Here is a 17,796-nt window from a genome sequence, read left to right on the forward strand (position 1 = left end):
TTGGATCAAGACGGGTTTTAAATATTTCCCTAAACTCTAGGCTTTTTGGTTCACATGAATAGAAAAATCATCGCTCTTGGTGTTTGCATTACATTTTGAAGAGTCGATAAGGGACTCTTTAGTTCTTTTTGATGCTTAAAGAATGCTGATGAAATGACTACTACACATGAATTCAACAATTAAAAATTTGTGGCACACAAAGGAAACATAGAAAGGTAAAATGTGGTTTCTGTCTTACAGAGCCATTCAGGTGACTGCCTCATCAGGGGGAATGTCGTGGAGGCCTCTCTGTTGTTCCCCCTCGAGAAGATCACACAGCCTCACTGGGGAGAGTGGACTATTAAAGGCTGGGATTTTAAGTCCTATTAATAGGCTTTAGATGTTGTGGGAAATACATTCACTTCCATTGACTTACAGTGAGAAAAGGTTTCCACACTTCCCCCTTGATTGTAACACTGCATTCTCTCTCGGCTGCCCAGCTTCTCTTCCAGATCTGCATCTCTGCTTTACCCTGGCTGTTTCCCTTTGCTAAGTTAGCTGATACCCTTATGCGAAGACTCTCTGCATTCCTTTCATCAGGAGAGGATGCTTACAACCTTCACGATGTGCACTTTGATCCCATGGCATCTCGTGGCCTGTCTAGATGGAGTTCTCTTCCCTATTTGAATCTTCTCTCTCCCTCTGACCCTGTAAAGGCTATTTCTACAAATTCTCTGAGTTTCCCATATCCCAGTAATAACTGGACCTGCTTACTCCAGGTGGGCGAAGTTTAAGTGTTAATATCTTTTTTGTTAACTCTCTTTACACAAAACTTTGTACCTGCTTTTACTATTACGACAGGACATTGTATTGATTGCTTTTCTTTTCTGCTAGAATATGTGCTGTCCCAGGCAGGAACCTTGACTTCTTCATTTTTAATTTTCCAGGGCTCATCACAGTTCTTGATTCACTGTAGATGTTTAATAAATAGTTGTAGAAAGTATGAATTAATATTAGGTTCAACAGTTTATATCTTCAAAGAATTTATAAATTGGGAAAATAAAGCAGAAGCAACTGAGGACATTTGAGAAGAATTGCAAAATAATATATTAGCCCATGTAAGTAGTACCTTGCAGAGTGAATACGCTGGTCCTAAGGGTGTACAGATGAAAGGATGATCAGAGTAGGAGTGAATTTATAGAGTATGTAGACTAGGAAGGAAAACTTGCTTGAAAATATTTTCTTAGTTTGTCTATTCAAACCTGCAATATGGAAACCAGAAGACCAATTTTTATCGTTCAGCTATGTACCAGTAAAACATATGGTCTTATTTAATTCAAGAAGTTTAAAATGGTATGTTGCCTTGGCATGCTTATAATGTCCATTGATGTTAATTAGAACTCTGTGCATGCATCAATCGAATGTAACTGAAACTGAGCTGGAGAACTGTCTGATGTGAAGGAGTAGAAAAACAGCAAGAAGGCATGAAATGTGATTATTACTATGATCAATAAAGATATGATTTTTCTCACATATAAACAGGAACAAAATCTTTACCTTAAAAAGAAATAATTGGGGCCGGCCCAGTGGCGTAGTGATTAAGTACATGCACTCTGCTTCGGTGGCCCGGGGTTCACAGGTTCAGATCCTGGGCGCGGACCTACACACTGCTCATCAAGTTGTGCTGTGGTGGTATCCCACATACAAAATAGAGGAAGATTGGCACAGGTGTTAGCTCAGGGCCAATTTTCCTCACCAAAAAAAAAAAAAAAAAAACAGAAAAAAAGAAACAATTGTCTGCTTTCTGACTCTTAAGACCTGGAGTTTTTTTTTCTTTGTGTTTTATTAGGATTGGAGGACAAGTGAAGTTAAATTGAACCTAAACATACAAATTAAGAATTTTTAAAAAAATGGAAACTAAGTTTATACTTTCTCTGGTTATGGATGTTCCCTGCCAACACCTACAAGATTCCTCTAAAGGGGAGAGTTCTGACATGTTTAAGAAGGGTCAAAGCATTGTTTGGCCAAAGGATTTTGCTCTGTAGGCCCCTCAAAAATATAGCCTGTAAACACGGCAATTGCATATCCTCTTGCACGTGACTCCAGATCAGGAATGATGCCCTGTCATCTAGAAGGGACGACATTCAGTACCCAGAGCAAATTTGCAGAGCATGCACGCGGATTCTGTGCTCAGAGTGCAGACACACAGATACTGCCTGAGAGCTGTCTGAGAATGGATGGCACTTTACCAAGAGGGTACTCACTAAGGTCCCTCTTGGAGGTAAAAGTACTGCCCGATGATGTCTGTACTAAGAGATGTAGTTGTCAACTTGCTGGTTTCCAAGCATACTCTCTGCATGTTTGAATTGTTGCTGCCTACCCTGCTCATGTTCAGGGTTAGCAGTTGGTTTGCGTTGCCTGTCTCTGTCTGTGCCCCTGGAGGATGGACTCCTAGGCCATTCACCTCTTGCGTTGGCCGTTTCCTCTGAGTGTCCAGGTATGGGCACAGCCGGCTTCCTCTCTCCCTTTGGGGCTTTGCTCAGACGGCGCCTTCCCGTGAGGCCCACCGTGACGGCTCTACAGCCCTTACCTCTAGCACTCCCAGTCCTCTTCGCTCTGCTCAGTCTTGCTTTTTTCCTTCCTGTGTACTTAGCACCTTCTAAGAGGCTGTTTTATTTACTTACTTATTTTTGTGTGTTTCCTCTGTCTTCCCCTGCCCCTGCTGCTTTCCTGGGGGCTCCGTGCCAGTAGAGCTTGATTTTGTTCAGGGGTGCATCCTATGTCCTCAGAGTGAGGCCAGCATAGAGGAGGTGCTCAGTGAATCATTATCGACAGAGTGAATGAGGATATTTTACTCAGCACAGTGCCTGGCACGCTGTGAGCACTCAACATTTTTGACGACTTGAAAAAACAGTAAGAACAAATGTCAGATCAACGGTCCTCAAACAGTAAGCCCTGTAGCCCTGGTTCCGGGGACACCAGAGCGCGGCCGCCAAGGTGTCGGGACCTCTCAGATGGTATGTTCATTTCAGGAGTGTTTCCTGTAGCCTAGATCTACTTTGAGAGAAGAATCAGAAGGATTGGGTGTACTTCCACAAGCGAGGAGCTTGTCTTCCTGTGCTGTGCATTTTTTCTTAAAGCTTTTATTGAATTACTGGCATGCAAAACAAACAAACATGAGAAAATGGTTCATGGACTATATTCTACATTCTCTTGTACAAATGGACTAGATTTGGCTTTCATAAATGTGCGCTTATTTAGAAATTCCTAACACTGCTATATCTGGAATAAAAATTTGTTCAGTCTTCCAATACGACAGACTAATAACCAACTGAAAATTGAAATTTATAGTGAAAATAAAAGTATACCATTTTTAAATATAGTAGCAGGATGCTTCAACATGAATTTTACTGTTTTAACTTAGTATGCTCAAAGCAAGACAAGATAGTTTTATCATTTCTTATTCCTCTTGGGAAAATATTTAGCAGTTTTATTTTTTCTCATCCTAGAACCAAAATGAAAGTTATGGCATCTTTAGGGGTTTTTTTTTGTTTTGAATTTTCACACTGAAATATAAGATTTATGACTTAAAAGTGCTCTTAGATTTAGGTAACAGATCTGATTTACTTCTTAACAGGAAGTTAAAATGCCTTTCAACATTTTATAGACTTTGCGAGAATCCCGTCCAAACCTTGTCACTGACCCTCTGCTGAGGGAAGGAACACAGGGAAACAGACGTTGGCTAATAGACAAATGTATGTATTTTTCCGGATGTTCTGTGGTGATTATTGCTTTTCTCCCTTATTATCTTAAGTTGTTGGCAGTTTTTAAGCTGGAAGTTATTGCATAATTTAAGAAGAAACAAGAAAGTCGTAGTATAATTTTTCCTCCCAGAAAATATGATGACGATGGGCTTTGCTCGGACAGCCCCGGGTTGAGTCGATGTATCTATCCACTGTTTGTCCTTAGTAAGTTACGTGATAACCTCTCTCAGCCTCAGTTTCTCTATCTGTACAACGGGCATGACATCCGCCTCCTAGAATTATTGAGGAGTCCCTATGGTTATGTGAAAGTGCCTGGAAATGTGCCTGGCACATAATAGGCACTCAGATTTTAGTTTTCTTCTTTCAATTGCTATTCTAATCATTTTAAAAGATAACGTCAGGAAAATACTGTGCTGAGAGAACTACTGTAGAAAAATAATTCCTAATAAAACATTGCAGTACACTGAAATCCCTGCCCTGGCTACCTCGTAAAACAGGGTTTGCAGAATTTGCTGTGGTCAGAATGACAGTGTGGTACTTCGTTTATTCAGACAGTGTTTGCCAAGCAGTGGCGGCTGTGACCCCTGGAGCAGACCCGTGAGGGAGGCTGCCCGTGGTCACGTGAAGCGGGCAGCCAGAACGTGAGTTCTTCTTCTCCATTTCTTTCTTCCTCCAGCAAGAGCTGCCTGCTGGAGCCTTAAGACAATATCGGCTTTGAGGTGACAATACGGAACAAGTCTCATTATAAAGAGAGACTTTGGGCTTATTTTAGTGAATAAATACCCTTGGATTGGGTTCAAGATGGCTCCTGTCTATACCGAAATGACTCTGTGGGGAGTGCTGTTACAATTAGGTCCCAAAGTGGCAGTGGAACCCCTCAGCCGTGTTTTGTGTTGCATGTACGCACACCCACTTGTGCCTTCAAGGTCCTCTACTGAACATTTAAATAAAGGGAAAAAATCTTCTCCTCACATACTTCTAAGCCAATTTAGAGGTCATTGAACAGATGTTATATAATACTAATGTTAAATTACCCTGTGTAATAAGAAAATTACAGTACCTAAGTGAAGATAGTAAAGGGAAACCATCCAATGAATTATTCTAGAATTTCAAAATGAAGTGATTTCTTCAAAATTAACAGTGGCACCATATGACTTTAGGAAAGTGAGTCTGATAGCAAGAAGGGAAATCAGAGACAAAAGGGAAGCCTTTCTCTGTTTGTTTATGCCAATTTTTGCTTATGATGCTAGAAGAGCTAATGTCATAGAGTATAGCTTTCAATTGTCCAGGAAGTATGTTATTATGAAACTATGCGGCAAGAAATTTATCAAAATCTGACTAACTTCTCATTGAGTTGTTTAAAAATCACAGTAGTTGTTTCTAGTCCACATATACTTCCTCTTGCTATTAGGTGCGCTTTAAAAGCCTAATTATTTTGAGAACGTAGTATGACCAAAGAATAAAAATGTACAAAGTTTGACAACTTTAAATAAGCACTAGCATTTCTTAAAGAACAAACCTCACTTACAGTTAGGAAACAATATTTATATTTAAGGTTGAGAAGCCAGGATGTAGGAAAATTTTGCTAATTTGGAAGATGACCTTTAAGTGCACCAAAACCAAATAATTTGTAGGCTATGACATAGGGCACATTCCTACAAAATTTGTGTGAATACTGCTTTAGTGGTTCTTGAAAGACAAACAAAGAAAGCTGGAATGAAATCTCGATCCCCCTCCCCAATAGGATGGAGACTGACAAAGGGGGACAGCAGTACCCTTTCAGAGCCCGCCATTAAGGCGAGGTCTCTGTGGCACAGCTAATGAGATGGTTCATGGTGGAAAACAATCTGTTTTTAAGAATGTTTAGATCAAAAGTAATTTCTAATCTATGAAATAAAGTCTCCTCAATACCCTTCATTCACCAGGAAAGCTTTTATGTTTGTATTGTTTACTTCAATCAGATGTTTTCAATTTTACCTTTTCTCCTTATACAAATACTTGACGTGGTTCGTCAATACTGACCAACAGTTTTATTCTTTCTCTTCTGAAAAGAGAGATTTTTGAGAGAGGGAGAATGAAAAAGAGAGAAACATCTTTGCCTAAACTATTTGCAAGCATCTGTGCTTTAAGCTACTTTTTATGAACACTCCTTAGTGAATGACTCAAGGTAAAAAGGCAGAAAGCATCCAATGTTAGGAAATTGCAATCCAATACCATGTAATTTAAACCTGCAGTTGCTTCTCTTGTACTAAATGACATACAGATGGGTAGCTTAGTTCTCTCAACTTTGGGAACACAATTGGTCTTTTTGTATGAATGAACATATATTAACAAAAATATTTTGGACAGAATTATTTAATTCTGATTGTTCAGATTTTAATCATCCATGCCATTGGAAAGAATAATTTCAAGCAAGATGTTTTGTCATGTTAAGTGTGCAATTAATGAATTTTTTTGGACAAAATCGACAAAGATGCAACCCTTCCTATAAATAAAGAAATAAAAATAAAGATACCTTTTAAGAAGTCTATAGTGAGTTGAGCAGAAACTCGCCTATCAGAGTCAACTGATTATTTAAGAAAAAGCAACTCTGTATTCAAGCCATGGAGAGGTTTGTCCGACAGGACAGACGTTTCTTAGGGGAACATTTCTGTGTACTCCTTGGACAAGAGTAAAAGTGTAAGTAGTTGGTATTTGGAGAAAGCCTAGTGTAATATGGGGTCCAGTGAGATGAGAGACCAGCACGCCATTAGCCGTGTGCCAGCTGTTCCTGTAGTCTTTCCAGGCTGGAGCAGGGCCAGCATGCCGTGTGGAAGGTCAGGAGAGGCGCTGGGTGACAACCCACAGGCCCACTGCAAACTTTCTCTTTGGCTCTGGTTTGCTCTTTTCCTGCCTCCATGCTTCCTCATAGAGAATCAACCACTCTTTCTTGGTGGCCCTGTTCTGGAAGCTGATACCCTTCTTCAGCCCCACAATCAGGGTAACTGGTTAGTTCATTTTCTCCCAGTTTAACTTCAGTGATCTCACTGACTATGACACTACGTGCCTTAACAGTAAAAGATGTAGAAAGCACTTCTACTCCTAAATAGTATTTCTTTATATTTCAAAAGAAGTTGAGTTTAATATTCAGGAAACTAAGCACTCTTTCTTTTAGTAATTTCGAAACATGGAAAGGAATCTTTGCATGCAGAGCCATCCACGGGCCTGTCTCCCACTGGGGTGGACAGTAAAGAGTGATTTCCCTGCCAGGAGTGGGGGCTGTGCTATCCCAGAGTTAGGTTTCTTTTCAATCATTTGTGCAGGTAAAATAAAATGCTACATATAAACAGATGTTGTCTGAACACTTTACTGCTGTCTATATAGGTTGAAATAAAAGCTGCCAGTCACATTAAAATTATTTCATCCTTCAAATACACTTAATCAGCGAAGTCTTCCTAGGTATACTTTGCAAAAAGAAAAGATAGGTCTCTAAATAAAGTCACGTCCAGCCCTGGTGGTCTAGTGGTTAAGATCCAGCACTCTCACCAGCGCGGCCAGGGTTTGTGTCCCTGTTAGGGAACCACACCACCCACGTGTCGTCGTACTGTGGTGACTTCGTGTCGCTGTGATGCTGAAAGCTATGCTACCGGGACTTCAAATACCAGCAGGGTCACCCAATGGACAGGTTTCAGCGAGCTTACAGACTAGAACAGAGTAGAAGGAAGGACCTGGCCACCCACTTCCGAAAAAATTGGCTATGAAAATCCTATGAATAGCAGCAGGGTATTATCTGATCGAACGCGGAAGGGGACAGGATGGCACAGAGACTGGGCAGGCTTCTGTTGTGGTGCGCAGTCCCCTCGACAGCACTAACAACAAGAAAACCACATTCACTTTTCCTCTTTGTCTTTCGCCTCCCTAATTTTTCTCACCCTCTCTTTGGAATGTCTTGAATCTGCATCAGTGTAAGAGCCTTCTCCTGGAGTCTATTAAAAATTTCTTGCTGCCTGTTTAACATGGTAAGGGACAGTCGTTAAAGAGACACTTGCTTTTAAGGACTCTACAGAACCTAGTGAAGTGTGTGACAGAATCAGAGAACAATTCCTAGTCGTGGAAAAATACATCTTTAGGGTTCAAAAAAAAAAAAAATAGGGTAGTATTTAAATCACCCAGAATGGAAATGGAATGATGCAAGTTTCAGCTCTTCTACAAAGTTGCAAAATTATTGAGTGGAGAGTTATTATTTAGCCACATATGCCCATCATCTTATATATACAGTGTAAATGCTTTTTGGATTCGTTTAAAAAAAAGAATTTCAAGGTACTGGGAGACACGCAGGATGTACTACCATCTTGTGAATGTTCAAGGAGTGTTTACTACCGCGTGCTAGCAGCTCTGGCTATAGCACGTTCTCAGTGCTCCAGCGGAATCACCTGGATCTTGAGAAACACTCTTTTTAATCTGAGAGAAATAATCAGCCACAGTTCAGGTAAGTTTGGTGCGTTAGGGACTGGTCTGGTCACTGACAAGTGACTGCAGAAGCTGTGCTGTGGCTGCCAGCCAAAGCAATTATTTAGGATTCAAACTAAAAAGCCTCCTTCTCCCATATCCTCTCTCTCTCCAGGGTCATGTAGGGATCAAAAGAGCTGTAAGGTGGTCTTTTCCCAGCAGGAACTGAGGAAGCGGCTCACACCCCTGCAGTACCATGTCACTCAGGAGAAAGGGACGGAAAGGTGAGGGGAGCGCTAAGAAGGTCATTAAGCAAAAGCCAGTTTTCTTCATCCCCCCCCTTTGAATCCTCTTCCTTGCCATTTAATCTAAAGAATTCTACTCTTATTTGCTAAAGTCTACAAATTACTATCCTTGAAAAGGTTGAAAATGGTATTGTTTAGGTTAAGACGAAGCCTTATTTATTCTTTCTCCCTTTTAATGAACACTCTATCTTATGTAAAGTCACAAGGCTTTTATTAAGGGCCTGTTTTTAGTTTACTACAAAATGTGTGGAAGTAATAGCGATTTAGGTACATTTTTTGGGAAGACATCACAGTAAGCAAAACCATGAGGGACATGGCACTGTGCCAGGATGCTGAAATTTTGAAGGTGGCCATTGTAAGTATAGACGTTTTGGCTGCAAAAAGAAGGTAGCATAATTTAGTTCCTTTCTACCCCACTCCAATTTCTTTTTGAAGCACATGTGGAGAAAGTATTTATTGGCTCATTTGTGGTTGGAATGTCAAAAATTTTCAATAACTGCCCTCACATGGCTTTGGTCCTTGGAAGTTCGCCCTAAGTCCTGAAAAAAGAGTTTGTTCACTTCCAAGACTGTTTTTAGTGAATAAAGTCTCTCTCAGCTGATTCCAGCTCAAAGGTAACTTGCCAAGGTCCAGCCATTTTGTTGTCTAATTTATACCATGGAGCTTGGCATAAGACTGTAACTTACCTCTGATCCAAATTTATTAATGATGTAACTTCTTGTTTTCATTCATGAACTGAAAGAGCTCTTTACCACACATGGGGTCCTTGTTAATAGGCAACACTCTCTTCCTGTCACAGTGTATACTGTTTACCGAATGTACTGACTGTGGAATCTCTGACAAAGTCCACCCTCACCACACAATGCGCTGGTGGTGGACTTCCTTCTCGGCCCAGGAGGACTTCTAACCGTCCTGTTGTGTACATGACTAGCAGAATGATTTAATGCACACAAACAACTAGAGATTAGGTCATTCTTAAAAATTCTGTTTATAAAAAAATTGGACCTCATAAAGAGGGCCAAAGGATAATAAAAACAAGCTGCGGAGCACACAGACTTTTTGTTGGACTCGCACAGCTGATTTGTATTAGCTGAATGACCTCCTAGCCTTTAAGATTGTTAACTTAGAAAAATATTCCCTTAAAGCTGCAATATTCCTTTTCAAACCAAAAAATAAGACTCCTTCCACTTGAAGTCGTGGACCCTTCTGTGTTTGCTGGTCTACACTCTTGGACATCATAGAGTAGCAGAAATCTTATGTAATAATGTTTTTTTTTCTGAGAATCTGAACTACAGGTTTATTTTTAAATCAGAAAATTTTCTTCCAAGCATTACATAACTAGATGGCTTGATTGTTTAAAATTTAACCTGTGCTAGTTTGGAATAGTCATACACACATTTTATTATATAGATTTGAAATATATTAGTAATGTTCAGATTTCCATATGTTTGGTCTGTTCTCATTTTAGGACAAAAAGCCCTTGAAAGATTTATTAGAGAAATATATTTTAAGCAAATATGTTCTATAAGAAATAATGCTAACTTTGTTTAATTTTTTTTATGCTCTGTTTATTGTTTATCAGTGCCTTCGAAGGAGAATATATACGTCACAAAGATCCTGGAATCTATAAATGTGTTGTTTGTGGAACTCCATTGTTCAAGTAAGTATGTTAAGAACCTATGGTTGTGGACATATCACACATGGCAACAAACTAGTTATTGCTTGTTCACATTAGAAACTTTTCATTATTGAATTTTGTTATTTCTGTTCCCCACTATGAAACAAAAGTAACTATTGACTTTCATGATAAATTACCAGTTTGGGGGACTGGCTGCTTTTGCACTATTTGGATCTTTAAATACCCAACATCGACTTGTTCATTGCAATAACCGTGAGACTTAGCAGAGCTATGGAAGAGATTTCGGTGAGTATAGAAATGTTTATATATTTATTGATTTTTCTATCATCCAGTGATGGCCCTAAACTTATTTATTGGACCATAATGCAAGTTCTTCATGTGTATCCTTCAGATTGAATAATATCCACCAAGTTGATTATTTGTACTTGTGCAATGAAGGGCAATACCTGTATTGAGGGTAACATGGGAATTATAACAGATGTTTTTACATATGTAAGCAAATTACGTAACATGAGTTTAACAGTTTTTGCATTGATTCAAAATCTTTCTTTTAAAGATCCCAGTAGTTTACTATAAAACAGGCAGGACGTATACTTTTTCACCAAAATAGTTAATTCAGACAGTGTATTCTGGAGATTATGGATCTTAGTCAAGAAAAGAAAATCTTTACCAAAAATTTATTTATCTAGGTGGAGAAAATCCTACAAGTCCTGTACTTCCCATGGGGTTGCTGATTTGGGGGAGTACAAAGACAGAAACCTTAATTGAAAGTAAATGTCATTTATTTAAAACAGAATCGCAAATTTCTTAGGGGAAATGAACAAACAAGAATCAGATACGTGTAGCATGTACAACATACTTAATATCTCTATAAATATTTCCCTCTTAAAACACTGGCAATTTACAGATTTTCCAGAAATAACAAGAAACAGTAGTTTCCTTGAAAAATTTTCTTGAAGTTTAAAACCTTTCTTTAACTTGCATAAACCTTATTGCACCTTACTGTTGTCTGAGAATCTGTTCTGAATTCTTATATTTATTCTTCATGTTAAAAAGCCAGCCCTTCAAATTGTCACATATTTCCTCTCAAAAAACACACATCCCTATATTTCAACACCTTTAGCTTGTCTCACAATAGATGATAGAACACTTAAGATGGTTGCTGAGCCATGTTAAACTTGTTAATATCCCAAATGGTAAAAATTGACCACATCCTCATTGCTTTTTGTTTAAGATCCTCCATCTCTTTTGCTGTCATATGATTCCGTAAAGTAGTGGATCTAAGGACAACTTACTGTTTTAAATAAGAAACAGAACCACTGTAAATGAAGGGTTTAACCCATGTGAGATTTTGAGTCACGAATACTAAAAGCAAGACCCTTCTCCAAATGTAGGTGCTGCTGGGGTCAGGGAGTTGCATAGAGATGTGACATGGCCTCTATTTCTGTTAGCATTCTTATAAGGAAAGCTTTGATTTTCTAAGTTTTTAAGGAGTATGGTTTAATATTTTTATTCTACTCTTTTCTTTTTTTAATTGTATGCTTCTCCTTATATGGTTTCCTGTCAGTTTTAGGGGGAAGATTATCTCTGCTTTAGCCTTCCTTGTAGGATGCAGTAGTTTGTTGGTCTGGTGCTGCTGTCTTTCTGGAGAACTTCTATCCTTGGTGTCCGCAGAGCCTTTCCAGTGGCCACAGGGCATGGACAGTTTTAAGGGAATCGATTTTTGGTCCTCAACTTCTGTATGTATGCTTTTCTGAGGCTGGTGTGTCTGAGAGAGCCTCTGGTTGGCCACTTCTTCCTTTCTATCTCCTCCATCATAATCGCCCTTCTCCCGCTTCACAAAAGATGTCACACCTTTTACCTGTCCCAAATCTTACTGTGATTTATTGCCCTGGGGTAAAACCTCTAAGGTGTCAAGCAAAATGATAGTTCAAGAAGACGTTACTTCTGAAGGAGAGACCCATGAAAGCAAGGCCAAAAAAAACCCACCCAAAACCTGAAAAATATTGAACTGGTAAAAAAATATTGAAATAGTATTTCATCTTGGCAAGACTCAGTCGGCCCATCTGCTGTCTGCTTATCTATCTCTTCATCTGTCTTCCATTTGTCCATTTTCTACCTGTCTACTTAAGTGAGACAGTTGTCATGGAAACAAGTGTCAACATTATTCAAATTAAAAAAATGCAAGTCTTCTTTTTTGGATGGGTGCTAAGTCGGATTTGATTAATAGACGGGACAGGAAGACTGCGTTTGCACGTCAGGTTGTATGGTGGGCTTCTCCATTCATTAAATGATCTAAATATGTAGCTCTAAGGTTTTGACAAAAATATATTTTAAGCATGTAATCTGTGTACAGAACACCAGAAAATTTATCTTCTTCAGTTATTTAAATTCTTGATAAGATATTTTAGCTGTTACTTTAAAATCTATGAGGATGTATGTATCAGTCAGCACCCAATCTGGATACAGAAACCACACAGTAATTTGAACAGGAAAGTTTAATGTAAAGAATTATTACCAGAGGATTGTGGTAATGAGGGTTGGCTAGTAAGAAGTAAATAGGGATTCTGAAGAATGCAGAAATAGCAAATACAAGAAGCTATCATGACCCCCAGGGCTGGGATAGAGCCCGAGGAAAAGCTTCCGCTGCAAACCCTGCCTCCAGCCCCCCTACACCTTCCCCTCCCGGGGCTGAGGTCTAGACCTTGTTGGAGAGGGCAGGGCTGTAGCTCAGTAAATGGCAGAGAAGTCACTGTGGTGCCATAATGGGGCAACTTCCTGGAATTTGCGGGAAATCTACCCTCTGGGGTTCTGGGGAAAGCTGTTTACAGGGAGGTGTCTCACTACAAAATGACCAGAGGTGAGTGTGAGAAGAAGCTGCTGGGCGCCAGGTGCTGCTGACTCCTGTGCACTGGAGACAGCACCTAGCACGAGAGAAGCTGCTTGTGCTGCAGGAGCTGGCACTGGTGAAGCAGTGTACACTACAAAGGCTGGGTGCTGGAGAAGCTGTCTGCACCAGGAGCCAGGTTCTGGAGGAGCTGTGCCCACCGAAGGAGCTGGATGCTGGAGAAGCTGTGCATACGGCAGCAGCCTGGCACTGGCGAAGCCGCCCACATTGCAAGGGCCTGGAGTAGAGAAGCTTCATGTGCTGCAAAAACCAGATGTTAGAGCAGCGGCCAGCCCTGCAGGAGCCTGTTGAGCAGGCTACTGAAACCAGGAAGGGTTTCCCTTTCTCCTGCAGTCTTTCTCCTGTGCTCTCTGCTGACAACGTTTGATATCATGTTAGCTGACAAAGAAAAAAGTGTTTACAGTCCCAGCACCATTTTAGCAGAGCAGGCAAAGAAGATGGATTTGAAGGTGAGAGGCAATAAATTAATAACTGGCACAGAGTCTATATATGTTTTTTCTCAAAATTCTTTTAGGGGTTCATGAGCAGAAGTTTGAAAACCACTCATTTGTTCAATGAATTCATGGCATCAGCCTCAGATGCCTTCTTGAGATAGATGATTTCATGCTTGGAACACAGAATGTAGGAAACAGTTGAGGGGTGTGTGTGTGTGAGTGAGTGAGAAAGTGTGTGGAGTCTTTGTTAGAGAGCAGGGAGTGAGGGAGGAAAATTAGGCAGCAAAGACTACAGAGAGGAACAAGGTGAGAAATAACAGTGGGAGAGAAACAGATAAGAAAACAAAAGAAACAAGAAAGAAGTACTGAATTTTAAAATGCCTGATTCTTGGCAGTATGAAAAGGTCCTTTTCCCAACTGCCGTTTCTGTTATCTTATTCACGCTCATAGTGTGTGTGTGTGCGTCTGTGTGTGAGAGCACGCATTCACATGTGTGTATAATCCTCTTCATTTGCTTGACTGATGTATATAATACTTCCTTACAAAAAAGGCCATTCAATTATTCTCATTTCGTTTTCAAACTTGTCCTCTACCCTAAATACATTCCCTCTCAACAATATACTGCTTTCTTACTGCCTGCCAATACAAGAACCTTATTCACAGGCTGCTTATAAACCAAATGTGTAATTTATTCCATGGTTCACATTTTCTTCACATTCACAAATTCTACTAAGCTAGCTTATTTCTCATAGAATACTACTGACTTTCAGTTAGTAAATTAACTGACAGAAGCAAGAATGTTCTCTCCTCTGGTTATTTGAACTTCTAAAATTTCATCAAATGAATTTATTGCATATCAGATAAGCCAGAGAAGGCACTGGTGAAATAATTCAACTCAGAAAATATTTTTGACCACTTTTATTTTGCTTTGGCTGACACTTTGCCAGGTATTGTGAAACACATAAAATTAGTTTATGAACTTTTTTTTTAAGGTACTTATAGTTTTGTTGGAGTGAAAAGAAAAACGCAATAAACAATTACAAAATATGGAAAAATAATCTTAGTATCTGTGTGAATGTGCCTGTTTGAAATGCTTTCCTATGGAATAGGAAGGGATATGACTGCATCAGAGGAGGGCCATTTCTCATGGAGGAGGTGAGCCCACACTTTACCAGGCAGAGAGAAGCTTGTAGTTTTTCCAGGTAGAGGATGCCTACTGGAGAATGCCATATGAGCAGAGGAATTAGAGACAGGATCAGAAGTGGATTTCTCAAGGAGTAGTTAGGAGACTGGTCCAGTAGGAGTGGGTAGGTGAGTTAAATTGGGCGTAATGGGAGCTATGGCTGGACAGTTAAAGGGGACCAATTAAGGAAGTGCTTGGATACCAGAGAAGACGTTGAAATTCCTCCTTGAAATTCCTTAAGCCCTGGCATCTTCTCCTCCAAGCCCTGTCTGAGCCTTCCAGGGCGCACATTGGTGTCCCCATCTCTGCTCCCATGGCATCTTGTAGGTACTTCTGTCACTGTACTTACTTCTTTGTCTTGTAGTTATCTGTTTATGTGCCTGTCTGCCCACTAGTAAGTGAACTCCGCAGTGACAAGGCCATGCCTTAGTCCTGTTTTTATCTCCAGCCCCTGGCATGTAATAATCACCAAGTATTTGTTTGTTGATCAGATGTAGGTCTGAACTTTGTTGGATGGATTGTGGAGTAATTTTGAGTATGATTATAGCATGATGAAATGGGAAATAAGTCATAACAGTGCACAAGATAGATTTCTGGAGGTAAAAAGAGAAGGAGATAGGGATGTAACAGCCTCAGTGGGAACTTTTTTTCTTGTTAGCTGATAACCTCAACAGTATCCATGTGTCATCAGCTCCTGATAACTTTGTTTAAGACTTTGGAGAACCATATAGGATAGTTTTTATGCTGTACACATTTACTTACCAGGCCTTGTCCTGAATTAACAGCTCATTTTCTACAGGTTCACTAATGATATTAATAATAATAAAAAGAGCTAACATTTATGTAGCACTTAACCATGTGCCAGGCACGGTTCTAAGTGCTTTATATATATTAACACTTAATCTTCAAACAACACATTTTACAGATGAAGAAACAGAGAGGATAATATACAAATGGGTTTAGAATATTAAGACTCAAACTTTTAGAAAGGAAGAAAGTTAAAGAATTATAGGAAAATAAAGTTTAGTATTTTGTTTTGGTCTGGTTATTTTGCTCAGTGTAGTTATAACAAATGGGACACACACATCTCAATTCCTTGAAAAATCTGTACTTGTCATAGTACTTAAGTTGAAAATTGAGACCATTCCAGTCTGGGCAGGGCTGAACCAAAAGTAAATCGATCCATCATGGCGGGTCATCCAGAAGGACTCAGCTTCAGGCTGGTTTTTATCCTTTGGGAAGTCCCTTGGAATTCTAACAGGAAGGTGTAGCCAGTGTTCAGGAAGCCATCAGGCCATAAACATCTGCAAGGTAGGGCAACAGCTGGAATCATGGGCAGGATTCTAGTTATTGAAACTGGAAGGTCATTTTCTTTTCAGTTATTGACTTCCCATTACATTTTCTCAAGTACCTGTATTTCAAATTTTCACCACTTTTTTTGAGTTCTCTCCCTACATTTTTGAGAAGATTGAGGCCAACTGACATGAGCTATCTTAAATGTCTTTCCTTCCATCTTGAGATTTCTTTGTATCTTTATTTTCATCAAAGAATCAGAACAGGCACGGGCTAGAAGCAACTGGTGGAACCAGTTGAATATTAGCCCAGATGTGTGACCTCAGATTCATCACCTATAAAACGGGGAAAATAAAACCAAACAGGTGTAAGAACTAAATGCAGAAAAATGCTAGTATATGGCAGGTATTCAACAAATGTTAAATTCAAGTGGCCTGAGCAAGTTTTGGGAACATATTATACTATCGCAACAGCCTAAGAAACTCCTTAAAACGTGAGAAAGTGCAGGCTTTATTAGAGAGAGTCTGTCTGTTAACAGTAGATGCTAGTGTGATGAGTCACTGCCCCAGCTGTGTTGCTACATTTCAAATGGAGCTCTGCTGCAAAACCATTCACACATGCTACATTTCACATGCGCCTCCTGTGCAATTTTATTCTAGGCTACTAGAAAATTTAAGCCGTTTTTCAGCTCTCTAAGAACATAAGCCCTTTCACTGAAGAAATTTCAGTACAGTGCCACACACAATTTACTCAACTGTGCTATTCCATGTAAGCTACTCCATTTACCACTAAGGGAGACTTTCAACAGAAACTTTTCCCCTTCTGATACTCTGTGTGTGTGAGTGTGTGTGTTGGGGGGAGATATAAAAACAGAGGGGTGGGAAGGAGGGAGAGAGAGTTTTCCATTCTTACTCTCTATTCAGATCCCATTCTCTCAACATTTTTTAAACGCTATCCATATGATGTTTGCTCATAAACCATTCCAGTCACTGTGGAATTCTACTAGGGAGAGTAACATGAACTTAACTTCAAGCTTTCTTTTCATAGAACTGTAGCTGGAAATTGCTCATAATTCCAGAAAATGTTTCTTAACTTAACAAAATGCATTTAACTTGAATTTAAAAGATTTGAATTGCCCTTCACCTCCTTCTAAATCCTTTAACAAAATAAGCTTTCCATTATAATGAAACTACTCTGAAATGAACTAGATTCCTGAGTAGTGGCTTAAACTTTTTTATATCTAAATAACTCATATATTATTTTGAAGAGAATATAAAATTGACTTCTCTTATCCCATTGACCCCTCCTGTCTTATCCCCACGTAAAATGATTTACAGGAGAAGTATCTGTAACAGAGGGAGTTACTTTTCTATCATCATTTCATCTGAAAGCTCAGGGCAAGACCACAGCTAGATTGAAAAAAAGGTGCTTCCTGGAGCTACTGGCCAAGATAGGGAGCAAAAAACATCGTTAATGCCTGACACATTAAACCAGCAGGAAAAAGAAAAAAAAAAGAAAAGAAAAGCATAAATAGCATAAAAGTGTAGCAGATAATACGGGAAAGAACAACTCCGTTTTGAGAAACTGGAAAACTGTAGCAAGGCCTGATTCAAAGCTTAACAATGTGCAAAGATAATTGTAACTGCATTTTTATATTTAAAAGTTACAGCCTCACATAGTAAAATTGAAACATACCTATACATAAGAGCGCCAGATAGCTGCATGGGTGAGTGTGAATGTGTGTCTGTGTGTATGTGTCTTTCGGGGAAGAACAGTCTTGCCTTGTATTACCTAACCCACAGCCCTAGTTCTTTAGTTAATTTTCCAAATCTACATGGAAACAGCCCCGATTCTTCCTAGTGA

The 17,796-nt window shown here is 39.5% G+C and overlaps 1 protein-coding gene across 13 annotated transcripts in view; it reads left to right on the plus strand.

The window, feature by feature from the left end:
* Positions 1-17,796, plus strand: part of MSRB3 (methionine sulfoxide reductase B3) — a 157,677-nt gene that overhangs the window by 39,726 nt on the left and 100,155 nt on the right. For 12 of the 13 annotated variants that reach the window (XM_070270327.1, XM_070270329.1, XM_070270328.1 and 9 more), the window contains 2 exons: positions 8,347-8,455; positions 10,059-10,136. In XM_070270327.1, coding sequence (XP_070126428.1) covers positions 8,347-8,455; positions 10,059-10,136 — 187 coding nt within the window. Of the gene's footprint in view, positions 1-8,346; positions 8,456-10,058; positions 10,142-17,796 lie in introns of those variants that run through there. The other variant, XM_070270330.1, reaches the window with a different exon arrangement.

Source organism: Equus caballus, chromosome 6, assembly GCF_041296265.1.
Source record: "Equus caballus isolate H_3958 breed thoroughbred chromosome 6, TB-T2T, whole genome shotgun sequence".
Taxonomy (NCBI): Eukaryota; Metazoa; Chordata; class Mammalia; order Perissodactyla; family Equidae; genus Equus; species Equus caballus.